This window comes from Apodemus sylvaticus, chromosome 5 (assembly GCF_947179515.1).
Source record: "Apodemus sylvaticus chromosome 5, mApoSyl1.1, whole genome shotgun sequence".
Lineage (NCBI taxonomy): Eukaryota > Metazoa > Chordata > Mammalia > Rodentia > Muridae > Apodemus > Apodemus sylvaticus.
In genome coordinates this window covers 63,487,104-63,514,162 of record NC_067476.1, presented here as the reverse complement: position 1 = coordinate 63,514,162, position 27,059 = coordinate 63,487,104, and the positions used below count along the sequence as shown (strand labels likewise).

At 34.9% G+C, this 27,059-nt stretch overlaps 1 protein-coding gene across 2 annotated transcripts in view; it reads right to left on the bottom strand.

The window, feature by feature from the left end:
* Positions 1-26,344, bottom strand: part of Fsip2 (fibrous sheath interacting protein 2) — a 78,845-nt gene extending 52,501 nt beyond the window's left edge. Inside the window, exons 1-14 of one of the 2 annotated variants that reach the window (XM_052181173.1) lie at positions 26,246-26,344; positions 25,847-25,972; positions 24,044-24,205; positions 22,769-22,858; positions 21,517-21,656; positions 20,070-20,211; positions 18,885-18,995; positions 15,729-15,852; positions 13,032-13,118; positions 7,824-7,939; positions 5,686-5,752; positions 5,029-5,114; positions 3,382-3,445; positions 997-1,054 (exon numbers count right to left, since the gene is read on the bottom strand). In XM_052181173.1, coding sequence (XP_052037133.1) covers positions 997-1,054; positions 3,382-3,445; positions 5,029-5,114; positions 5,686-5,752; positions 7,824-7,939; positions 13,032-13,118; positions 15,729-15,852; positions 18,885-18,995; positions 20,070-20,211; positions 21,517-21,656; positions 22,769-22,858; positions 24,044-24,205; positions 25,847-25,972; positions 26,246-26,344 — 1,472 coding nt within the window. Of the gene's footprint in view, positions 1-996; positions 1,055-3,381; positions 3,446-5,028; positions 5,133-5,685; positions 5,753-7,823; positions 7,940-13,031; positions 13,119-15,728; positions 15,853-18,884; positions 18,996-20,069; positions 20,212-21,516; positions 21,657-22,768; positions 22,859-24,043; positions 24,206-25,846; positions 25,973-26,245 lie in introns of both variants that reach the window. The other variant, XM_052181174.1, reaches the window with a different exon arrangement.
* Between the last annotated feature and the right edge of the window lie 715 nt (positions 26,345-27,059).

Sequence of the window (27,059 nt, the reverse complement as noted above, 5' to 3'; positions counted from 1 at the left end):
AATCATGGTATGCACTCACTAATAAGTGGATATTATCCTAGAAAACTGGAATACCCAAAACATAATCCACACATCAAATGAGGTACAAGAAGAAAGGAGGAGTGGCCCCTTGTTCTGGAAAGACTCAGTGAAGCAGTATTCGGCAAAACCAGAACGGGGAATGCGAAGGGGTGGGTGGGAGGACAGGGGGAGAGAAGGGGGCTTCCAGGACTTTTTGGGAGTGGGGGTGCTAGGAAAGGGGAAATCATTTGAAATGTAAATAAAAAATATATCGAATAAAAAAATGTGAAAAAAAACTGGGTCATGTTCTGAGAGTTAGTCTGCCTCATAAATATAAAATATCAAAGCAAAAGCAACCGGTGATATTAACTCTGTCAGACCACACATACATACACATACAAACATACATACCATCCCCAACTTATAATTTTTTTAGAAGTTGACAATGGGTCTAGAGCATTGGCTTCTACACAAGTTGAATAAAAGCTAAAATAGCTGTTCCCCAATATTAGTAGATAAGTGAAAGATTTTAGGACTAAACATCTCTTCTTTTAAAAATTTCAACTTACACTCTATTGGTATTCTGGACAACACTGCAAATATTTTTAAGAAGGAGAAAGATAACCAAGCAATTGAAATGATACCGTAAAAAAGTATTGACAAAATACTCTTTTATCAGTCTTTAGAAGCCCCTAATCTCAAAATTCATAGATAAATATTTCAAAGTGAAATACAAAGATGTCCTCTGAAATTATGTGAAGCCACCCGGAGAGAAGAGACAAATCCACTGGGCACAGAGAGCAAATCCACTGCTGGCAGGCAGGAGGACGGCACTCATCTTGTCTTCTGTGTGTGCTCAGTTCTCAAAGTTCTCAACAATAACATTTCACTAAGTCTAAGTAAAACGGCAAAAGGGGAAGCATTCGTGTGGTCATGTACTTGAGCAATTATTAAAATATGAATTCATAATTCTACACGAATACTTTAGATACTTACATATTTGAGTAAACAGGAGAAGAAAAGATACCCGGGGGTGGAGCGCCTGCCTGTGATCCTAAGCACCAGGAAAAGAAAATTAATTTATATTCATCCTCAGTAATGTTTAAAATACCAATACCATTTTCAAATACCTGTTGTAATTTGTAACTGACTAGTTTACATGCTTTTAAGAACATTTCACAGCAATTTATGAAGTCCTTAGTGTAGAATTTAATATAGAGAAAAATCTCAACTCTTATTTGACGCTGAAATGCCTTGTGATGCCTAGTCTTTATATATATTCAATGTCCTGAAGACATAGAAGACAACTAATATAACAATTAATATTAACATTGTTATTAATAACAATCAATACCTCTCTGTAATGGTCTCTCAGTATCATTAGATTATTGCTGAGGCCATTTCCTTTTGAGAAATTGTATTTACACTTCTCATGTCATAAGGTTTTGCTGAGTCTTGTTTAAAACCTCTGAAATTGTTCCATGAAACTTATCTTGACAAATACATATCCTTCCTTAGAATTTCCAGACACTCTACAATGCTCATATTAAAGACTTTATAGGAGCTGGAGAAAGGAATCATTAGGGAAGGCACATGCTACTCTTATAGAGAGCCCAAGTTCAGTTGTCAGAAGCCATGTGGAGCAGCTTACAAAGCTGTATAACTCCTTTTCTAGATGATCTCATACCAACCTTTATATTCTTCAAGCACCTGCACTTATGCACATGTGCACAGATATACACATAAACATATTTTTAAATAAAATAGATGTATTAAATATGAAGCACTAAAAGCTCAGTATATTCTTATAATCACAAGTTTGCTATTAAGTTCTATATTTTCAGCGTGCATGTTTGTATGTATTTGGTTTTGGAGAAGAAACTGAGTTTGAGAATGCACAGAGAAAAGTCATGCATGGTGGCGTGTGTTTATAAACTCTGTGCTAGGGAGATAGACTAATATGGATCCCCAAGCTTTCTGGCAAGATTGCTTAGCCTATTTCTTGCCTTCAAGGTTACTGAGAATCCCTGAGTAAAAAGAGAAAAATATGTTGCCCAAGGTATGACAAGCAAGAGTATTCCTTTGGCTTTCATATGAGACCTACATGCAAATGTGGATTTGTATACATATATGAACACATACTCTCACATGCATGTGTATCTGCATGTATGTAAACATGCTCTTCACATGTGCACATCTACTGCAACATACACATAAGTAACATAAAAGAGTATTTAAAAGCAATAACCATCACAGACAATCATTGGTTTGTGGGCAGTAAGGAATTACTGAGCCAATTCTTCAAGCCCAAGATTTGGAAAATTTAGCCAAGATGGGTATATTGTTAGAGGAATAAAAATGTACTCAGAGAGAGAAATAACTGTTGCTGGTAAGTGGAAAAAACATTGGTATATAAAGTTAACCACTAGTCCCAGTAAGAGATTTGTTTGAGGGGACACTGAGGATCAAGTCATAGATCTGAAGGTCCTTCCTATGAAATAGCATAGAATTTGCATGTAACCTAGCTATGCCTTCTGCATATATTATTCTCCAGATAATTTATAAATTACTAAAAGATAAATAGTAACACTATATTGTAAATATATCTCTATTGTTTACAGAATAGTAACACGACAAAATACACATGCATCTAGCATTGACATATACAGAGTTCAACTCCTAATTATGTGGGTTTGCAAAGGCAAAATATGCTGTTATAGACACTTTGGTGTACATTGAAAAGTTGATCTTGGGGTGAAGGCAGGACAACAAAAAATTTAATGACATTCTTCAGAAAAAAATAAAGGAAAAGGAACAGGCCATTTGAAATTGTGCTCACAAATTTGAAGGCCATTATATTAAACGAAATAAGTCAAAAGTGCAGAGAGAAAACTGTCACATGTTCTCCCTTACATGTGAAATATGGATTGTCAAACACATAACAGGAGAATATACTGGAATGGAAGAATAATGATATGGAGAGATATTAGTTGCAGTTTTGTATTTTATAAAATTAATAATTATTATAGATTTGATATGTACTGTGACTATTGTTAACAATTCTTCACTGTATACTTAATTGTTAGGGAGAGATGATCTTCACTGTTCTAACCAGGCATATATTCAAACATGCACACACAACTGTTTCTGTGAGATGAAGAACATGTCATGTAACCACAGTATAACCATATGTGTATGTCAAGACTAAAAGCTCTGGGTATTAGTTCTGGCTAATTTTACCTTCTGTATTCAGTACTTTGTAGATGACTTAGCAGAAATCATTGTATTGATACATAAGTTGTCAAAGATTTTGGGATGAGCATGATAAGTAGCAGGGGAAAGAATGTTTGACTAGCTGCACAGTTTGTTGCTGATGTTTACCTGGTTCACCAACATAGCTTGACTTCTTGCTTGGCCTTGCATTCCAGTCACCCTGCATCTCTTTCTACATAAACAACAAGAAGATTTCTTCACATTTTTACAATTAACTCCTATTTGTATGCTTAAATTTCAGAAATGTAATGTTAATTTTCTCACAAAGCCTCATTTATAAGAAATATTCATGTTTTGCACTTTTGTTATTATTTATACAATTAAAATGAATGTTTATCAAAAATATCCACAATTCGCACATCTGATCATTTTCCAACTTTGATGCTCAGCCTATACTTCTATGCATGCATAATACAGCAATATATAGAATATTATGAAATTTTACATGATTGGAATTGGCATCTGGAGTAAAAACTAAAGGTTAAATGGTTAGGAGAAAGGTTCTGTGTATCTGCTATGGTAAATCTTTCCTACAAATAGAACATTTGATGTTAACCCAAAATTAAGTTAATGAAGAACGCAGAGAAGTCAAATGATGTAATTAGAGGCAGTGCAGAATATTATTGAAAAAAAAGCAGTTCAATGTTACTGAAAAAGAGAGGGCATGCACCCTCCACAAGTGACTGTAAGTTCATATTCTTTCCTGGGCACTAAATCTGCTTGCAAAAATCATGACAGTAGTTATCTTACTTTCTCAAAATTTGAAATATTATTGTAGGCAATAAGAAAAACTCCTAATAAAATTTGACTTTCCACAGTATGCTGGAGAACAAACTTCTTGTCGTAAATTTGGTATCTATGAAAATCTGCTAACCCATTGGGGTTAATATGGAGAGTGAATAGTCAGAGAGTTCAATAATACAGTTTACATACACTATTTGCCTATGCTGAGATTATTTCTTTATACTTTACTGAAGAGTTATTTAGATATAATACAGTAGTGTTTTCATTGTGGAGTCTGGAATATTGCAATAATAAATCCACACAGTATTTTATCATGCCAATTTTCATTCCCAATCACATGAACAAAATTATACATCCCTTTCTGTCTTCTGTTCCTCATAATGTTTGAAATGTATAAAACAAAGATGTGTGTTGCAATGTTCTAAAAGACCATTTTAACTGGTATTAATCATTATTTTAGAGGCTTTAAAATATGGTAAACAACTTTACTATTCCAGCAGTCAAAAGTTTCATGATTGCTAGCATATTTAGCAGGCCTAGTGACATAGCAGAATAATGAACTATGCAAAAAATACAGTTAACAAATATTTACTTATAATACATTTTATCACAGACATAGCATCATGGTAATGTTTATTCCTAAGATACCATGCTATTTATAAATAGTATTTATTTTATATGTAATGGTTATACTGATCAGTCACTACTGATAACTTTCCATTAGTAGATATCTGACTACTGTTCAAAAATGCTAAATCAGCATTATTATCAGAACACCAAGGTAGCTCAACTGATTAATCTGAGGGCTCAATATACAAAGTAAACATTAAGCCTTGCAGATTATATTTAGGTATACTGAACTTGAGTTATTGCCTTCTTACTATGGTATAATAAATTTAATAGGATGAGGTTATATCATAAAGTTGAAGGATAGCATTTTCATATATTAATATGACCATAAGATATCTTCTTTCTTCTGATTGAATTTAGACTAAATCAGGTAACACATACCTCTTCTTTTTGATGGACCAAAGATGTCTGTGAAAGTCTAGCATTCTTTGTAGGTGATTGTTGAGCTGAAATAATTGATTCTCTAGCTGACGTAGTTCCAGGGACTAGAGAGGTAAGAGATAGCTTTAAATACGAAAGCAGTGTAGCATCAAAGGTGAATCATAACCTGAAGGCATGCACTAGCATTCTGCCCAGTAAGCTGCCTCACTGACTAGAACAAACACTGTTAGCAATCTTTTTAATTTAAGGAAACTGCTTCAAGAATGATAAATCTTTTTTGTATGTTTACTCCCCCAAAATGTCAGTTTTTCAATTGCTTCTAAATAAAAATCTGAAATACTTATCTCAGTCTCATGAAAGTAATAGGGCCAATTGGCAAAATGGACCATTTTAATTGTATGCAGCCTGCAATGACAACTTACAGCTTGTCCAAAGGAATAAACAAGGCTGTATGTTGAGCTGATTTTAGGCAAAAGGCATGGAAGTGATAAAACACTGTTTTGGGATTTTTTTTTTTTTTTTTTTTTACACAGCAAGGTGTTCAGTGAATTAAAAAGAAGTGGGTGGAGGAAGGGTTCTCTAATAATAAAGGAAACCTTTCAAATTAGCCAAAATAACTTTAAAAAGTATATAATGGTGTATATATGTACTTAATACCAGAAACAACAGTACTATTCATAATCTTACCTCTTTCATCACTTAAATTTTTCGTTATTTCATTTCTCTATATGGCAAAATATTAAAGAGAAAAATATTCGTAAGTAACAATACTTTAGGAGGAGATTCTGTCTTCTGTCAGCTAACCAAATGAATCTAGATGTTTTTATATCCCTATGCCCTATATCTGTCATAAGAAGTATACCAGACACGGTACAGGTACATGTATCATTAACTTCCCAGGATATCTTTCACTATCTCAATTTTGTTCAAAACTGAGCTCAATTGATAGCAATACAGAGCTTACTGTTCTACATTGTACTTTATTTAGAGTCACAGTGTATGTGTATGCATATATAAATATATCCATATATTTATATATATTTAAATATATATGAAAGTTTAAAGCCATTCAATTGGATACAGAAAATTAAAATTTTTCCAATTCAAACTCTGTGCAGCACTATATAATGTTTATCTAAAATATCCTTGGTCTCCTTGTACTAACCTCAACTCCAAATGGATCAAGGACCTCCACATACAGCCAGACACTAATAGAAAAGAAACTGGGGAAGACCCTTGAAGACATCGGTACAGGGGGAAAGTTCCTGAACAGAATACCAATAGCATATGCTCTAAGATCAAGAATTGACAAATGGGACCTCATAAAATTACAAAGTTTCTGTAAGGCAAAGGACACTGTTAAAAGGACAAAATGGCAACCAACAAATTGGGAAAGGATATTCACTAACCCTACATCTGATAGAGGGCTAATATCCAATATATACAAAGAACTCAAGAAGTTAGACCCCAGAAAACCAAATAACCCTATTAAAAATGGGGTACAGAGTTAAACAAAGAATTCTCACCTGAAGAACTTTGGATGGCAGAGAAACATCTTAAGAATGCTCAACTTCACTAGTCATCAGGGAAATACAAATCAAAACAACCCTGAGATTTCACCTTATACCAGTCAGAATGGCTAAGATTAAAAACTTGGGAGACAGCAGGTGTTGGCAAGGATGTGGAGAAAGAGGAACACTCCTCTACTGCTGGTGGGGTTGCAAATTGGTACAACCACTCTGGAAATCAGTCTGGTGGTTCCTCAGAAAACTGGGCATGTTACTTCTGAAAGATCCTGCTATACCACTCCTGGGCATATACCCAGAGGATTCCCCAGCATGTAATAAGGATATATGCTCCACTATGTTCATAGCAGCCCTATTCATAATAGCCAGAAGCTGGAAAGAACCCAGGTATCCCTCAACAGAAGAATGGATGCAAAAAATGTGATATATCTACACAATGGAGTACTATTCAGCCATTAGAAACAATGAATTCATGAAATTCTTAGGCAAATGGATGGAGCTGGAGAACATCATACTAAGTGAGGTAACCCAGTCTCAAAAGGTGAATCATGGTATGCACTCACTAATAAGTGGATATTAGCCTGGAAAACTGGAATACCCAAAACATAATCCACACATCAAATGAGGTACAAGAAGAATGGAGGAGTGGCCCCTGGTACTGGAAAGACTCAGTGTAGCAGTATAGAACAAAATCAGAAAGGGGAAGTGGGAAGGGGTGGGTGGGAAAACAGGGGGAGAGAAGGCGGCTTATGTGACTTTCGGGGAGTGGGGGACCAGAAAAGGGGAAATCATTTGAAATGTAAATAAAAAATATATCGAATAAAATAAAAAAAAAATACTACTGAGAGCCAGAACAAGAGGAAAAATTAGTCACTCCAGATTAGTGTAACATTCATTTCTATGCCTCACTCTAAATGAGTCAAATTGAGTGAATATCTTAATCACCTTTGCATTCCTATGGACCCAATTTCCTTATCTGACCCATGCTTTGGTTCATCCCAGGGCTCAGTTAACAACCTGAGCTTCGATTGAATACACTACCAGTGAATAGCAACATCATTGTCAGAACTGGTAATGGGCTTCGGATTTGTTTCTGCTAAGCGTCACACTACATCAATAATAAAGCTAATTTTTTTTTTGCCCCAGAGAGGAATTATTTTTCCTTTCAAGAACTCATTCACCATAATTAATCAACACCAAGTCAGTAAAAGAGAACGCATATAAATAAAATTTGAGCAGATGAAATAATATATTTTTGAAGCAGTTTACCTTGTGTTCTGAGCTGCTGTTCTGCACGTCTGCCTGATAAGCAACTGAAGATCCTGACATTTTTGTAACATTCTTTGAACTACTCTGAGACTGATTAACACTGGCTGATACTTGTCCTAGGAGTAAATGAGAAAGAAATCTTTTGTATTTTAACATTTTGTTAAGTGCAACAAATTTTATTTTCCTAACTGGTCACTAAATTTAAAATGTTTGTGAGTAACAATACATCCCAAAGAGGTTCAGCTGAAAGCATCATTCATTTAATCAAGTATCAGAATTATTCATAGAAGTACTCCCCTACATGGTTGTAACCAACCCATCTTTCTAGTCCCAGTCTTACTGATCGGTAACTCTTAAGAATAATTTATGCTTTCTGAAATCATTTATGAATTCATTCATATGATTGTGTACTTTTCCTTTGTCTTTGTGTTGGGGGAATAACATGACTTATTTTATCCAACATAATGCTGTAATGTGTTAAGTTTTTCCTTTTTTATTTGTATATATGGCACTTTATATTCTGTCATCAGTTCACAGATATCTCAGTTGTTCTCAATTTCAGCGATTTCTGAGTGGATTTTGGTACACACACGCACACACGTATGTGTGTGCGTGTGTGTGTGTGTGTGTGTGTGTGGTGTGGTGTGTGTGTGTGTGTGTGTGTGTGCATTTCAGATACTAATACAAAGTTAAACGTATAGTTAGAAAAGATTTTACTCTATTTGGTTCTATTCTATTTTATTTGATTTCATTCTATTGCCTAGAAACATTACTGAGAGTAAAGGCTTTTAATTTTGGGCCTTCACATTTATTAAGTACTTGTCTATGCTTCTGTCTTTAAATCTTTTTCCTATTTTTCACCTAAGTTTCAGATTGTTTTACATTATTTGATGTTGAAATTAACTTCTGTGTAAGAAACTGGCATCTAGTCTACATTTGTTCATATCCAGCCTGCCCAGATTCATTTGCTGAAGATGATTTATCTGTTTGTTTATTGGTTTGTTTTGTTTTTGTTTTTTGTTGTTAATTGGGGTTCAATTATTTGGGGGTGTGATTTGTTTTTCGTTGTGTTTTATTTATTTTGTTTTGTGGCATAGTTGTGAAAAAATCCCAACAAATGTCTATCTGCTAGTATAGCAGTCTAAGGAGGGTCCTTTGAACCTTTGAATTTATTCCATTGTTCTCTATGTGTTTTCTTTTGGTAACCATACCATGTTATTCTCTTACTGTGTCTGTCATAAGTTTCTACTGCTCAGGATTGTTTTGAATATTCAGGGTCTTTTGTGCTTGCATTTAATTTGGAGAATATTTTACCTATCTCAAGAATTTCATAAGAATTTAGATAAACATTACATCAAGCTTGTAGATTGTGTTTGGAAGTACATCAATTTCCACAATATTAATTATGCTGATCCACAACCTAAGAGGACTTTTGATATTCTTGAATTTTCAATTTCTTCAGTATTTTAATGTATTCACTGTATTCTCTTATGTTCTTAATTATGTTTACTCCCAGATATTTTTAAGCTTTTATTAATAAGATTGTTTCCTTGAATTCTCTCTCAGCATGTTTTATTTTAAAATTAGAAGAATATAAGTATTCTGGAGAGAGTATAATGACTGTACACCTTTCAGCATTGACTGCACATCTTTCAGCATTGACTGCACATCTTTCAGCATTCTCCAAAATGCTCAAAGGTTCTAGAGTTTGTTGTTATAGACTTATTGTCTTCTTAAACATAGCATCACATGACAACAAAGAATCATGATGTTGCTTCTTTCTTTACCATTTATATCCTTGTAGTTTCCCTATCTTTGCTTATTGCTTTAATTAAGATTTTAAGCACTGTTATGTATAAAAGCTTTAGAATGTAGACAGCCATGTTTTGATTTTTTTTAAGTAGGAAAGCTTTGAACTTTGAACTTAGTACACTCTTAGATACAGATTTGCCACGCATAGCCTTTTTTATGTTGAGACAGGTTCTTTGTATTCCTAGTTTCTTAGAAATATTTCTATGAAGGGATGGATTTCTGTCAAAAGTCATATATTCATCTATTGGACAACTGTGGACTTTTATTTTGAGTTTGTTTATATGCTGTCAAATTTGCAATAAAAGTCCTAATGAATCCTAATATTTCATGATTAACATATACAAATAAGGCAAAAAAATCAAAGTAAACAACATTGAATTAATTGAAGTTTTTTCAAAGAGGGGAGGAAAGGTATAATAACCTGTCTATTATTTTGATTAATATAGATTCAAAGTAAATTGAAACATTTTGTGACACTGAATACTACTGGAAAAATGTATAAATGCTTAATTATTTAATGATATGGAAGTATGAATTATTAGTATATATGGTATGATAATGGTATTTTGGTCCCATTTACTAAAAATGATACTTATTTTAAAATGCATATTGAAATATTGATGATGATGTTATATGTGGGATGGGCTTCGAAATAATTTGGCAACAGATTTATGATAAAGACAGATAAAATGCCTTATGAATCGTTGATAATGGTAGTCTCAGCTCGGTCAGGCTTTATTATCACCTCCTACTGGGTTTTATTTGTATTTGAATTATTTACTAGGACATGCTTTAAAATACTTAAAGTGGTAAAAATATTTACCAAAAAAAAAATCAATGCTAATTTTGAATAGCAATGAACAGAAGACAGTATATAATATCATATTGATACATTATATAAACAGTAATTAAAATATAAGTATTTTGTCAGAACTATGAAGAAACAATTAAAGAGAATATTTTGTCTGTGTGTAGACCTGTGTATGTGTACATGTCTATTACAATGCATGTATGTATACTTAATTATGTGTACACGTAAGTGAAATACTGAAGTGAATGATAAGTTCCTACTTTGATCACACTCCACATTAATATTTGGAGCTAGAATTTCTTATGGAAACTGGAGCTCATCTCTTTAGGTGGCCAATCAGGTCCAGGCATCCAATTATCTCCTCCCCACCTCACCCTAGCACTGAGTTATATACTCAGGGTTTTCACATGAATGCTGGGGATGTAAACTCAGGCGCTTGTGGAAAAGGCACTTCAAAGACAGGCATTTTCTTGGCCCCAGACAGTGGTTTTTTTTAAAGTATAAAAACAATCAACTTTCAACTAACAGTTTATTTTAAATGGGAGCAATAAATTTCAGCAATTGATGTGAAATGTTTATGAAATTTAAAAAGCAAATACAAAACAAAAACAAAAAGTAAAAACAAGTAAAAAAAAAAAAAACTAGAGTCATTTAATGCTATAAAAGCTGATATAAGAGAGATACCAAAGAAGCTAGAGATGAAGTAACACTAGAAAGATAATCTGCCACAAAAGTATTAAAGCAAAAGCAATGGTGACAAGCACAAAAACAATATACACTTTCTCTTAATTTACAAAATTAACAGGGAAATTTACCACACCCTATTAACTATGGGATGTATGTAGATATATTACATGAGAAAATCCTGAAGGAGAAAAAGATTATGATAAAGTAATAGGAATTATACAGTCCACTGAAAGAACTTACTAAGTTGTTTATTCAGAAGAAAAATGCATTATAACCGAGACTGTCCTTGATAAAACTGATCAAAGTACATAATAAAGACAACAGCCATGCTGGAAACCAATTTGAAAATAGGTTTAGTGGTCTGGTCATTTTGGATTCTAATCCCAGCACAAAGGAAACTGAGGCTGAAAGACTACTAGGAGGTTGAAGCTAACCTGGACTCAGGACAGTACTCTGAAAACAACAACAATTACAATATCAGCAAGAACAACAAACAACAACAACAACAACACATATACTATAGTATTAAAAATTGAAGTAGTACCCCCAGAGCTCCTAGCGACTAAACCAACAGCCAAAGTGTGTACACGGAGGGACCAATGGCTACAGCCGCATATGTAGCAGAGGATGGTCTTGTTGAACATCAGTGAGAGGAGAGGCCCTTGGTCCTGTGAAGGCTAGTTGCCCCAGTGTAGGGGAATGCCAGGACAGGGAAACAGAGCAGGTGGGTTGGTGAGCAGGGGGAGGAGGGATGGGATAAGGGTTTTTGGAAGGGAAACAAAGAAGGGTATAACATTTGAAATGTAAATGAAGAAAATATCTAATAAAAAAATAAATGAATAAAAATGTGTTCCTTCACCCCCTCAAAAAAAAAAAAAAAACAAACAAACACTGAAACAAAAGTGATTATTAGCTGTGATAACTGTTGGGGGAAGAAGAGTAAGATTTACTTAAAGATCATGCTACATTTATCAAACTCTAGTAGGAGGCAAAAAAAAAAAACCAAAAAACAAAACAAAACAAAACAAAACCTAAGTGGGAATGGGGTAGGTTTTGAAACCTAGAAGCTATCACAACCCCAGTGACACATTCTGTCCAACAAACAAGGCTAGACCTACCAAACCTTCCCAAAGAGCTCTTTCAATAACTACCATCCATCAAACCCAGGAGCCTACGAGGGACATCCTCATTCAAGGTATCACAGAGATGGATCACCTCAAACTCAGTAATCCCTGTGGACAGCAGACAGGTGAAGACTAGGCAGCATTGTCTTTTTGTTCCTGGATTTTGTAAAATACAAGATTACACACAGAAGAAAAAGTTGGATGCGGTTTTCTTTAGGTTTTTAATCAGTAAATACCAGTTATTCTAAGTTTTTACATTAACTGTGTGTAACTTTGAGAGTTATTAGTGAAAATTTTTATTTAAAGATTTTTCATTTTTATAGTTTGTTATTAGAATACTTGTTTGAGGGTTCTCAATATAATCTGGTGAGATTAAATTGAGAACCTAAAGTGACACAGCATAAGAAATATAGAAAATGGTAATTCAACAAATGTTCACAGTAGCTTATAATAAATGTGTTTAGCTTCTAGACTATTTTTGTGTTTTCTAAAATCATTCTGAGAATATAAAGTATTTTACCATCTGTCAATCTGTATCTGCAATTAGTACTAATAAATCCTGCATTTAACTGTTCATAAGGAATAGTTGGATGACCAGTTGAAAACACCAAATTAGTAATCTATTCTGAAAACAGTACAAGGCAGGCAGCTTCAAAAATCAGTCATCATAATAAACCCAAGTTTTATCTACATTCAACTGAAGGTCACCCACAACTAAGTCTTTCCCCAAATCCCTACTCTAAATTTTTAGTGTTTACAAAAATATTCAAGTACCTGATGTTCCTTTATATGCTTTGGGTTCGCCATCAGGATAAACTATTTTTATATCATCAAACTGCTTCTTTTTCTTCTTTGAGGAAGCTTAAAAATTTAATAAAACATATTAGTAGTAGTGACAGTGAAATTACCAAAGTTCAACTATCTTCTCATGCTAAAGAAGTAAGTGCTTGCTAGTCTATATGTGTTCTTTGGAGAACAGATAGGAGAAGAAAAAGTAATGTCAAATGGGAGGAGATAATTATTTCTGTAATATGCCTATAACTTAAAGGGCAGAGTTGGAGAGACTAATGTTTTATATTTTGAAAAGAAGGACATTTTCATTATAGTCTACTGGAACATGTAGTTTGCTCTCTGTAGACATACACACCAACATAGTGATATGGATGAAAACTCATTGTCCTAAATGACTATGAAGTTCTTGGATTTGTTTAGAGATGAGAAAAAGTGTGTGTGTGTGTGTGTGTCTGTGTGTCTGTGTCTGTGTCTGTGTGTCTGTGTCTATACACAAGGTTCTCTAGAAGAATATTACTTCGTAGAAGAGGATATTACTGTTGTTTTATACAATTATAAGACTTATGAAAATGATATATTTTTCTTGTCACTTCAGAATTATAAAAATATTAATATACTGTTTAAATGGGTGACTTGCTATGGCAATGTTTAAGATTGCTACTTCACCAGGTAAACAGATGGCTCCGAAATTAGGAGCACTTGTTCCTTTTGTAGAAGACCCGAGTTTGCTTCCCAGAACTCACAATCAACCAGTTCCAGGTTTGCTGCCCTCTTCCTACCTCCATAGATATTAGGCATTATACAGTGTGCATGCATACATACAAAAATATGTACAGAAAAACTCATATCCATAAAGTACTTTTTAAATGAAAAAATTGACAATTCATATTCTTCTAAAAAGATATTGGGATTACAAAACTGGTAAAGTGATTTTTAATCTGAAATGAGGCTGTAGAATCCTTCAAAGAAGTAAATAAATTGAGTTAATTTATGTGGGAAACTTATTTAGTATATTTATTTTCCTCAAAATTTTATGACATGCAAAATAGAAGTTTAGTATTGAAGTGATTAAAATTGCAATAAATCTGTAGCTGTATAGGATTTTCAGGCTTCCAGAGACTCAAAGAGGAAACATGCAATTTAACTTATCAAGAAATATGTGATTTAAATTAAATTGCATGTGAAAGATTAGAAAGAAACAGTGAGTAGAAAGAAACATGAATGTGGGCTAAGAAGACAGACACAGAAAGACAAAAAAGAGGGAAATACAATCTGCTTAGTAATGGTCGTTACTCCTATTTGACAGAACTATGAGGCCTTACTATGTGCTCCAATTTTGAAGTTGTTTAGTGTATTATGTTCAATTACAGATGGTGAAAGTATCTGTGAAAGGCTAAATAACTTGCCATAACCATTTAAAGATCTTGAAAACTACACATGGAGGGACCCGCGGCTCCAGCTGCATATGTAGCAGAGGATTGCCTTATCTGGCATCAATGGGAGGGGAGGCTCTTGATCATGTGGTTGCTCAGTGCCCCAGCATAGGGGAATGCTAGAGCAGTGAGGCAGAAGTCAGTGGTGGGTGGGCAGCGGAGCTCCCTCATAGAAGCAGGGGGGGGGACAATGGAATTAGGGGTTTGTGGAGGGAAAACTGGGAAGAGGTTAACATTTGAAATGGAAATAAATAAAATAACCAACAAAAAAAGAGAAAAAATAAAGATCTTTAAAATTATAAAGGAGAGTTATACAGTAGGAGGCTGGCTCCAGAGCCTGCACCCATCCATCACCAGTAGAGGACAGCTGTCATATTCAAGCATATAGTGCAAAATAAAATTCAGAAGTTCAAATTTGGCTGGACTCCATATAGTAATGAGTACTTGCCTATATACCTTAAACTGAATTTGACAGATAGCAGTTTAGAGTTAGCAGAAGAAATTATCAGAATTAGATGTGCAAGATGGGCTTGGTGAAGGTAAAACACAGAATCGGGTTAAGACCAGGTAATCACAATGGGGTGATAAAAGGATGGTTTCACCTGAAAGTGGAGATGATGTTTGCCGAGACTGAGGGTGGCCCTGCTCTTTCTCAGTAGGATGCATCCCTAGAAATTTATTAAAAAATCCAACCACGATTACTAATAGCTAGGATAGGGAGGTTTTTGCTGGGATTTCTTGATGTTACACAAAATGCAGCTGGTGTGGCACAGCCAAGTCGTGCTCTATTGTCTTCACACCTCTCCCATTCTTCTCCATCTTCTTTTTTCCTTCTTTTCTTTACTACTTTCCCCTCCATCTACATTTTCTTATTTTCCCAGGTTCTTTCTGTTCTTACTAGTTGACAACATACAAAAGCGCCATGTAGATGTGTAAGGACAATTATTTTACACATTGATTTTTAATGTGTTGGAAGTAAAATATGCATTATCTTAAGTATAGGGAATTTGGTATAAAAACTGTAGGGCAGTCAAATTTGTCTATTAAACCAGTTGATAAAATTGTTTTAGTTTTTTTTTTGTGTGTGTATGTGTGTACATATGCATGTGAATATGCAATCACTTGAACAGTAATTCGGAAATGGTTAGTTTAGCATTTCATATAAAGGCGGTAGCAAGTGCACATATATAAGATATCTCATGTTACAGAGATCAATGCTTCCTACTTAGTGGCATAATAGTCTTACATTCAAACATAGTTCCATTTTGTCCTTTATATTCAAATCCACTTCTTCCCATGTCATCTTTTAAGCCAGTATCCTGCATTTTTTGTAAATGATAAGCCATTTTTTTCTCTAGCATTGCTTGTTTCTAAAATATGAGAGAAAGCACACTAGTTAGTATTCGTTTGGCATCCACAAATGCAAAACAAATGTTCAAACCATGTAGTACAGTAGAATTCAACCCTGGTCTTGTTACTTGTAAATTTAATGTGAATAAAGCGCAGAGAGTATAATATGGAACCCATTTTCTTTTCTTATCAAATACTTAGGTGAAAGGCACTGGCATGAATACTTTGGTAGAATTACTACATTCTTTGAAATGTCACTTTTCTTTATGAATCTCTGGGATACTACTGCCCATGGGAATGCCAGAAAAGAGACAAATGTGCAAAGAGAGCCTTGAAATGTTTACTGATCATTCACCAAGAGACAGAATCGGAACACATAAAGCAATACTCAAGATAGCATAAAGCACCACCCTAAGACGTAAGGAGTTAGCATTTCCATGAAGATGTGAACCACATGTATTTCACAAGTTACAGTACAGAGGCATTGTTAGCCATATGAGCTAGAACACAAAAATGACTCTTGCTTTGATAATAACCAGTTCAGATAAAAAGTAACACTAGCCTAGGCTAAGAAAACATTAAAATCCTTACTAATCAAACTGTTTCCAAAGATATAAGAAGACCGAATACACAAAGTCAGTTTATGGCCACACAGTGCTGGGCCTGTAAGGAAACAGGGCCACGTGACCTACAGAAATAAACCACTCAGTTACAATTAACTTAGAAAAGACAAAGAAGTTAGAATTCAAGCCAAGAACATCAATATACGCAGCATACTTGCATTCTATGTGCTTGCAAAGTAAGATAATGATATTGAAGAGATGGATATTTACATAATTCAGTATGTGAGAAGAGGAATGCAAAGGAAGCATTGATAACAAATCTGACATTACAGAGGACAGCTGTATGAATTCAGTAATAGAAAGTACCTTAAAGAAAACACTGGGAGGGGAAAGGCTTGGACTTCCTGAGGTGTATGAGATAGTTTGATGTAGTCAGTGTCCTGGAAAGAGGAAAACATGTGTGTGTGTGTGTGTGTGTGTGTGTGTGTGTGTGTGTGTGTGTGTGCGCAGCTAATCTTTATTGCCAGCTTGCTGGGAGTTGTAATCACCATGGGTGCATACCACATGGGTCAATGAGGGTTTTTACAGAAAGGTTTAACTAAAAAGAGAAGATACACCCAAAATGCGGGCAATATGATGCCAGGGGACAGAACCCCAGACTGACTAAAAAGGAGGAAGGTGAGATGACACAAGCATTACTTTCCTCGTGTTTCCACAGTGGATGCAATGTGGCTAGCGACCATGATCTTCCTATCTTGTTTACCTAAGTCAATAGACTGTATTCCCTCCAACTGAAAGCTGCAATAAACCCTTCCTTCTTTAAATCACTTCTTTTCAGATATTTGGTCAAGGGGAGAAAAGTAACTAATATGAGATAAGAGCAGAAATATCTAAGAATACATATCTTTAAAAAATCCATTCAATTCAGAGGTTCAGGAGAAACCCAAACAGCATTACAAATCAAGTGAATGAAACAGCTCTGCTTTGATACCAGATCTAGACAAAGACACTAAACAAAAGGAAATATTTGACAACTCACCAACATTCCTTTTTAATTAAACTTTTGGCAGTGTAAAAATAGAATTTTTAAACCTAATAAAAGTATTTATGAGAGGCACACAGATTTCATAGTTAACTGTAATGGTATTGTTCGTTTTGTTTTGTTTTTATTTGAGCTCCATAGCAAACTTACTATAATTATTTTTATGTATATATGTGTGTGTGTTCTATTTATGTCTTTAAAAATTTGTCAAAACATTCAATGTAAGGTGATAATTCAGATTATATTGTATAAGACAGGTCTACTTACTCACATGACCAGTGAATCTCACACAAGACTAAGATGTACATGTGAGAAGCTGAATGTAAAATAAAATATAAAGTTTCATTTATGATATTTTTATAGAAAAATGAAATAGATACTTCAATATCCAATATTTTATGAAGTTTAAGTAAAATGAAAATTGCAACACAAACCAAACTGTAAATTTTACATCTATGTTTGTCAAGAATAAATTTCCCCAAATTTAGAATTTTGGATCTACATTTATTAACATAATAATCCTTTGCTGTGTTTTATTAAATAAAGAATCAGCCTACAAAGTAATAAAAAGTACATAAAAGTAAAAACAGGAAACAAAGCTCATGGGTTAAGAGCACCCGCAGAGAGCCTGGTTCAGTTCGCAGCACCAATATGTTGCCATGCAACCTTAAGTAATCCAAGTTCCAGAGCATCCGTGTCTCTCTTCTCATGTGACACACATGTCACGTAGGCTTGTAGTGCATATACATATATGCTGTTAAGCAGTTATAAACATTAACTGAAAATAAATCTTTTAAAAATGAGATTAAAAAGTGAGCTTAGTTTCTGGGGTAAGTGAATATTCATAAGAACACTTGTATTGTGTTTGTCTTTGTGTATTTAACAATTAATAAGCTGGTAAAAGGATGCTATACTCTGCCATTCTTCCCTTATTATGCCTTACATTCTAAATTAAAAGTCCAACATACCATTAAACTAAAAAAAGGGTAAAACTTAAAACATGAAGGAAGAACAAAGGTTTTTTACTAAAATTTCTAGTTCTCTAAAAGACCATATTTGTAAGAGTAAGATTTTTATAAGAACTAGAGCTATTATTTTATTATGAAGATAGATCTGAAAGATGTTACATCAGATCAGGGAGCAGTGCTTTTCACACTGTGACAAAGTGACTCCACAGTGCACACAACACCTGCGTGTGATTCAGGTGGATGAGGTCACTCACCGAATCTCTTGGCCAGAAGTTCATGAACAATCTGGGTCGCATATTAAGACCCGGGTTTTTTTTTTATTACATTTTCAACATTTAGTTTTATATTATATTATTATAATATATTACTTATAATATTATATAATAATATGTTATAATAATTGGTCACACAACTATTTACTTTGAAGCACCAACTTATCTCTCTAAACATTCCAGAGAAGAACTTAGAGCTGACCCTACCTTTCTGTCACTCTCTTCTCGGCTTTTCCGCCTTTGTTCTTCGATCCTCTGTTCTCTCTTAACATCTTCGCCGATCTTTGTGAGAAGCATCATTTCCTTTGTCTTCCATTCCTAAGGAGCAGAGTAGCATGAAACTTGGTGCACATGCATTCTGTTTTCAGGGCGGGTGCACTTTGCCAACCACAAGAAAAAAACCTGACAGGTCAAGGGCCCAGCAGAGGCAGGAAAGCCATCCAAAGCTTTTTTTAAAATAACTGTTCCCTAAGGTTTATTCATCCAATTCTCTCTGTTTTTGTTTGGGTTTTTTTTTTGTTGTTGTTGTTGTTGTTGTTGAAAAGGGAAGTAAAAACACTTTATGATAAAATTAAAGATAAAATACAAGCGATACATCGAAAAATGCATTAAAATTGACAATTTTCATGGAAAATTAAACAGTAAAGTGGTAGACATGTAAAACGTTATTAAATTAATTGAAATATGAAATAGAAACATTTTATAATAGAATTGAAGATTTACATGGAAAATATTTCTGATAAAATTGTAGAAAAATTTTAGGTGTTAAAAATTTTAAACATAAACTGGCTTTTCTTACTGCACTGGTGTTAAGAAAGTAGATAAGGAACTGAGGGTGGGGGTGCTTCGGGAGTGAGGTCGTGCGGACAAGCCCATCAACCTGAGTTCAATTCCCAGACCTCTCCTAGGAGGAGGAAGGAGCTCATTCACACAGCTGTCTGGACTTCTCTGCTGCATTATGCCATGTGTGCACAAAATGAATAATTTTAATTAAAAACAAAATTAGCTATGATTAATATTTACTAAGGATAATTTAAAAAAAATATTTCCTGTGCTCACTGAGGTCTAATTGGAAATGAAGCAATGCTCAATAACTTTGTACAGTGATCTTTAAAAACAAAAACTGGTTCATTATATAGTTTGTGGGATTTGCCTCCACATTTTACAGTGTAACTTGTGCGCTATAGTGGTATGAAGCTTAAAACTGGAATGTTTCCAAACAGTATAATACATTTGAAAAGGGGGCTCATGTGACTTTCGGGGAGTGGGGAACCAGAAAAGGGGAAATCATTTGAAATGTAAATAAAAAATATATCGAATAAAATTTTTAAAAAAAGAAATTGTTTACAAACGGGGAAACTGCACGCATTTCTTTCTAAGTGTACTGCTCACCTCTTCAATTTTTCTTCGGAGACTAAGTTTCTTTCTTGCGTATTCCCGCTGTCGTCTCTCCTCTCTGTCCATGCGGAGTAGGCGCTGTTCTTCTGCTGTGCGCTCAAGCTGGTCCAATTCTTTACTTATCATATCCAAATATCTGAGTTAGGATGAACACAGGATTGCAGGTGATTTGGCAAGCTTTACCCCTGTTCTCCAAATGCCGCCCTGCCTTCCATGTCATGACAGAACTATCACAGGATTTTCCTAATTTTGTTGTTCTCTTTTTATCAGTTCCATTCATTGCTCTCCAGATTAGTTGGACTCATAAAGCTTGGCTCACTTTATTCTTTTTTAGTATGTCTCTTATCTTGGTCAAAGGAAGAATAGGACGTGGAGAAACTGACTTACTCTTCTACACAGTGAGCAATTGGAAGTCAGTGGGTTTAGGAATCTGGACTTGCAAATATGACAGAGAAAACAAGCAAGGTTTCAAATGCATTTACTGAATGAAAGGGGGTGGGGCACTAGGCTCTTGGAAGCAACACAAAACTCTCACCGATAGTCTCAGGCAGGGACAGCAGTGTATCTTATGTTACTGCTGTGAAACAAAACTACACAGTAAAAAAAAGCCATGTAACATAAAAGTTCTCATTCAGTAAAGGAAAGAAGGTGGGACATCATTATACTTTCAGATACATAAATCGGGTAATGGAATGTTAATTCGTGATTAGAAATGGGACATAATCTGAATAAATCTACAGTTTAGTTATTTACGTTCTCTTTAGATATATTAAAACTTCTGTTTTTGACTTGGGACTTATATCTTCCCACTTAACGCTGTCAATCTTTAAAGAGCCATTATAAATGTTGCTTTCCTTTTTTTTACCTGCTGCTAAAATAATTTCTCCTATTGCAGGGTCTAGAATGGGGTGCTTCCTCCCTTACTTTATAACCCTTGGGTTCCCAGAAAACTCAACTCTCCTGGAAGAAGTTTCCACTCATCACTTTTATGTCCAGGATTCCTAATTCCTGTACCACTCTTGATTTTCCTTTCTTTTCTTTCTCCATTGATGACCCTAAATACTATCTACTACTTAAAAAAAGGTTCTGTTTACAGTGCATCAGTGGGAGAGAAGGCCCTTGGTCCTGTGGAGGCTCAATGCCCCAGTGTGGGGAAATGCTGGGGCAGTGGGGCAGGGGTGGGCAGGAGGGTGAGCAGCCTCATAGAAGCAGGGGGAGTAGGGATGAGAAAAATGTGGATTTGTGGAGGGGAGACCAGGAAGGGGCTATAACATTTGAAATGTAAATAAATAAAATAACCAATAATAATAAACATTCTTTTCCTGTGGAAAACAAAACAATGCTATTTAAAAAATAAAAGTTGTGCTTGCAATGTTTTTCAGTACAATTCATTATTTCAGGTACACACACACACACACAAACACACATACTTCAGTCTCACCTGTGTCTTAACAAACGTTCTTGGTCCTTAATAGACTGAGTGTTGTCCTGTAGCAACCAGTTCTGGAATCGTGTGACATCAGAACAGTGAGGAAGTTGGCTGGTTTCTTGCAGTTTATGTAGCTGTTTTGAAATCAACTGCTATTTTTTTTTAAAAAAATAAAAGCCAGTAATATATGTTTTTACATTTCCCAGAACTGAATCTTTAAAATTCCCATATTAAAATATAAATGATAAATTGTTTAAAAGACATTTAATTCTATTTTGAATCCACTACAAATGTGTGGACAGCTGAACTAAAATAAGAATTTTTCTCTGTTCAAATATAAGACAAATAGGTTTTTTGGTTCTCTATAGCTATATTTTCTCTCTGATTATTAATTAGTTAATTAATTAATCAATCTATGGACTTTAAATGACACAAAGCCTCACAATCACAAGCCAGCTCAGGCTGGCTTGAACTCTTCGTTCTCCAGCTCCAGTTTTTCAGAGTTCTACAACTTCAAATGCATGCAGATCTTAGCCATTCTCATTTTTCTTTAACATTATTACATTTGCAATATAAAATTGTGAGCACACTCTTGCTTCATTCTGATGTCTTTTGTTTGATTCAAGAAAACCTTAAATCCATGTTTCACAGACAGAGAACAGACGTGGGGGTGAGGGGAGAAATTGAGACCAGGAGGGAGGAAGGGGGGGAAGAGGCAGATGAGAGGAGCTTTCTAGACACAACTTTGATTCAAAACTAAAAGACACTCATTGTCTATAATCTATGAATTCACTTTTATGAATTTTTGTAAATGAATATGGTTTATGTATATTGATAAATTGCACAGTAACAATCACAATCACAATTTTAACTATTACATACGATATTACAGCTGTGACAATACAAATCACCTGTTTCTAGAACTGCTTTGGTTTCAGCTTTAAATCTTTTAGTACAATAGACAACATCTGGTGCCAGCTACTCAGTAACTTATCTGCCTTACTGAATTTTGAGTTTACTGACTTACTAAATTAACAGCTAAATATAAAATATAATAGTAAATGTTAGTCTACTGATGATATGATCTAACTCCCTTTCTTTTATTGGACAAATGTTGCAAGTTCCAAATATTGTTCATTTCTGCTTTCAAATTTTGCATACAATATGATTTAATGATAAATTAAACTTCAAAATATAAGAAAATATTGCACATGTAAATACAACTTTAGATTCTATTTAAACTAATTTTACATTTGTAACTTACCTGTTCTCTTAAATAGTTTCTTTCGAAGTCTAATTTTAGGCTGGTAAGATATTGCCGGTATTTATTCAGCTCCCTCAAGCTACATACAATCTAAAATCAAAACCCAAATTCTATGTTTTACATATATGAAGATAGAATACTCTTAACAATTGTTTATTAGAGGACAAAAAAAGAGCAAAGACAATTTAATGAAAATTGGGTGAAAAGAGTAAATTTCATAGGTAGTACCTCCACATTTGTAAGGAAGAAATTGGTACATGAAAATAAAATTTTATTACTGGAGTATAAGAGATTTATTATTCAAAAGTACTTGTAATTACTAAAAAAATAATTTCAATTAATTATACCTGGATTATGATTATAAATATGTTAAAATGCAGTAAGAATAATCTCACAGGATGCTAACAACTACATTTCCTACATTCCTATTTCAAGTTTTAAAAATATAAATTACATACAAGGAAACAGTATCATTACAGACAGAAAAAGAGAACCATGGTTCAGTCAGACACATTACTATACCTTTGCCTCTTTGAGATACTTTTCAATATTTTTATATCAAACATAAATTGGTGACTGAAATTATCACCATGTGGAAGTTCTCATTGTCTGAACCCTGAGTATTCTATAAAACTGAACAAGAAGTATCTGGTTATAACAGAGTTAATGATGACACTTCTGAAAGATAGTTCCTGGGGAAAAAAGCTGTTAAAGCTGACCTACTAGCTTCAGTGGTGTGGATAGGTGGGAATGCTACAGATCCAGAACCCAGTCATGACTGATGTTAGAGTATCCTGACACGTTCCTTGGTTATCTGTATTGGCACTTACCTATTATCACTAACAGATAACTCCCTTTTTAAATGTATTAACAAAACCCAATTTTCTGCTCATCAAAGAGCTAAATGTTACTCACATAGCATCCAGGGCTTAGAACTGAGATTTCTTTCTTTGGATATAACGATTTTTCTGAGATTTTCACTCATGTATTTGAAAAGTCTCTTGATTTATGATTTCTCTGTTTGTTTATTATAAAAACTCTATGAAGTTACTTCTACATTAGATCATGGAAATTGGGGGTAACATATAGTGGTGCTTCTGAGCTGTGGTCACTCATTTTTGGCTCCAGAAGAAATTATTTCTCATTCCCTTTGACGTGAGAGCTGTGTTTTTGCATTAAGAGACTGGCTTTCATTAGGGCATAAAAACAAACACAAAATAGTATAAGCTCTCATTGATTAAAAAAATAAAACAAAACAAGCAACTCTCAACTTACTTTATTATTGCTGGTGATGTAGCCACCTTTCTTTAATCTCCTCAGAATGTCTTTACGCTTATAGTATGTTCTTAAATGTGGATCATGGAGACTTTTATATTGGGTTTCCAAAAGTCGACAGTAAGGATCACTCAGGTTAAAACCATAGGAAGGTCGAAAAAGCTGCAAAAAAGCAGATATTAAAATGTTACAAATATAAATGAATGTATTTTCACTTTTAATTAACCTGTTGACATGGCTAGAAAAACCAAACATGCATTTTAAATTTGAACTGGGAATAATCAAGCACCAGGAGGATTTACTCATGCAGGCTCCCCCTTCCCCTGGCCACATGAAGTAATTTAAACAGTCGGCCTCTCTAAATCAGTTCTTTCCTTGATGCATCCACCTCTGCCCATGGGCAAGAAGAGCGAAGAAGAAAAAGAAGGGAACAGTGTATAATTTGTTGTAAGAAATGAAGCCAATGCCAGGATTCCGCTTTTTTTTTTCTTTTCCTCCCTAAATTGAAACACTATACTCAGAAAAAAAAAAGGATAATAGCAATTATTGTTTCTATAATGTGAAAGTGAAGAAAAGTAGTGAAAATCTTTCACTATACTTAAGTAGAAATAATACATATGACAGTAGAAATCAGGTGCTAAAGACTAAATATAAAGAATCATAGTGTATTAGGGACTTTAACAAACCAAATGCACTTTGAGCTTATAGTCATATAGAAAGTCATAGAATTCAACATATTGAAATACTAGTTTTAAGGAGAATTTAAAGAAAATGGGTTTTCATCTTAAACATTAACACCAAACACAATCTCATATAGTAAATGCTATTGTATAAATATAATTTTGCCAAATAAAAATAAATATTAGCTTATAAATACCATAATAAACATAGCCATATGAAAGAATGGAAAGGCAGTCATTCAGTGTTCATGAATTAATATTCTTCTATTATGAAGGACATACCTAAGTTCTTTAATCTCATTTATCAATTAAATCATTATTAGAGTAAGGTTTTGGTGTGAGTTCTCTGTCATTTTTTTCAAAGGGAGAATTATAATAGCTTATACTAGCGCTTCTGAAAAAGAAAGCGAAGGAAGAAGGAAGGAGAACGAGGAGAAGGAGGAGGAGAAGGAGAAGGGAAGGAGAAAAAAGAAACTAAAGTAAATTTGGAGACAGGTTGGATAAAAAAAAAGTAGTGGTTAGTTCCCTGGGTATCAAGAATATGGCCCCGGAAGAGCTCATTCTGATGATGTAGTAGAGAAATAGGGCTAAGATAATCGGGGGCCTTTATCCTCATAGAAACGGGCTTTTCTCATTTATAAGAATTATAATAACAATGAAAATTATTTCAAATCCACCTTTTTAAAAAAACATATTACATGAGATAGCAGTTGGCTCAAAGAAAAAAGAAAACCAACAAAAATGTCATTCATAGAGTGATTAGTTCCAGTTAGTATTTGCTAGAAACCTAATACTATTATTAATAGCTAATAGTAATAGCCTTTAAATCAAATGTTTCTAAGAAAAAACTTAATACATAGGCATGAAAGGAGTTTATAATTAAATGTTAATATATTGCTGTATAACGTAAATTAAAACAGGGCCAAGGATCTAAACCCTTTTGATCATGAGTTTATAAACCCTTATTCGATGGAATTGCTTTATATATCATCTAAACGGTAACTGTGGTAAGATGTCTTTTAGTACACATTCTCCTAATGTACTCTGCTATATTCTCTAACCTCAAAGAGACAAGGGTATAGAAATATAAGACAATTTACATAATTATGAGAAGTTGCCTTACCTTTTCACTGATGTTCGTAGTAAAATATACAGTATCAGTTCCTGGGATCATGGGCAGCTTGACCCCAAGAGGAAGATCTAGGAGCTGAGCAGCTCCTACCCCTGGAATTGGGGTTTTGTGTGTGCCCTGTCAAATATAACCAGAGAATTTGCCTTTTCTTTTGGTAATAGTCTTTTGCTTTGACCCAAATCCTCACCCAACAAGGATATAAACCCAAGAATCAACGGGTAAGGTGTGAAGAAGCACGCCCTTTCGCAGTCCGTCTCTCCAGCCAGCCTAAGGGTCCCTGCTATAGCCATACAAGAGCTGGTGAGGTGGTTACTGCTGCCAGGGCCACAATGGCTCCTTCGGAGCCTGAGGCCAGGACGTCCACACCACCCTGAGGCCCCAGACACTCACATCTCCGCATTGCTGACTGTCCTCAGCAACGGTGCTGGAGGCTGCCTTGTTGGCGGCCACACTGGCGGTCTTGGAGCAGGCACTGAGGTACAGCTCCATGGCAGCCTGGGCTCAAGTCCTCCCTTGATGCTTCCTGGCTTCCTTAGCCTTGGTCCCTCAGTTCCGAATGACCGGTGCCAGCCCCCTGCGGCCCCACGAGCTTGCTTACGTCCACATGGAACAGTGGAGGCTGCGTAGGAGGTAAGAGTGCCTCTTTCTGGGAAATTCCGCCAAGGGACTCAGACTATGACGAAAGTCGGTTTCTCTTGGAAACCCTCCTCTCTCTGACAATCCACCCCACCCCCACCCCCACCCCACCCCCACTCCCAAATAAGACTGTGCTGGATAACTCGATGAGATAAGAGAACAAAGGTAGTTAATATCTCCACCAAAAATCTACAGTGATTCCATGCACATCTAGGACCAGAAGCCTGTTTATTCATCCATATTCTCCAATGAAGACATTGTGCTACTTCACACCCAAGCCCTCATGCGGTTCTGTCAGATCCACACCCTACAAAGAACCCTGCTCCTTTCTGCCTCCTCCCTTCTCTAACTCCTCCCCTTTCCTTTAGTATCTCTCCCGCACTTTCTGCATCCTCTATTATACCCTACTTCTCCAGGCTGATAACCATCCAACCCAGCTTTGTAAAGTTCTCAGCTTTGAGTCAGTCACAGCTGAACAGGGTGGAATATAACTATAAAATATGGAGCTCATCTTTGAGCGGCTACTCCAATAGTAGGTACTAGGTAGTGATCTGATTAACCAATCATT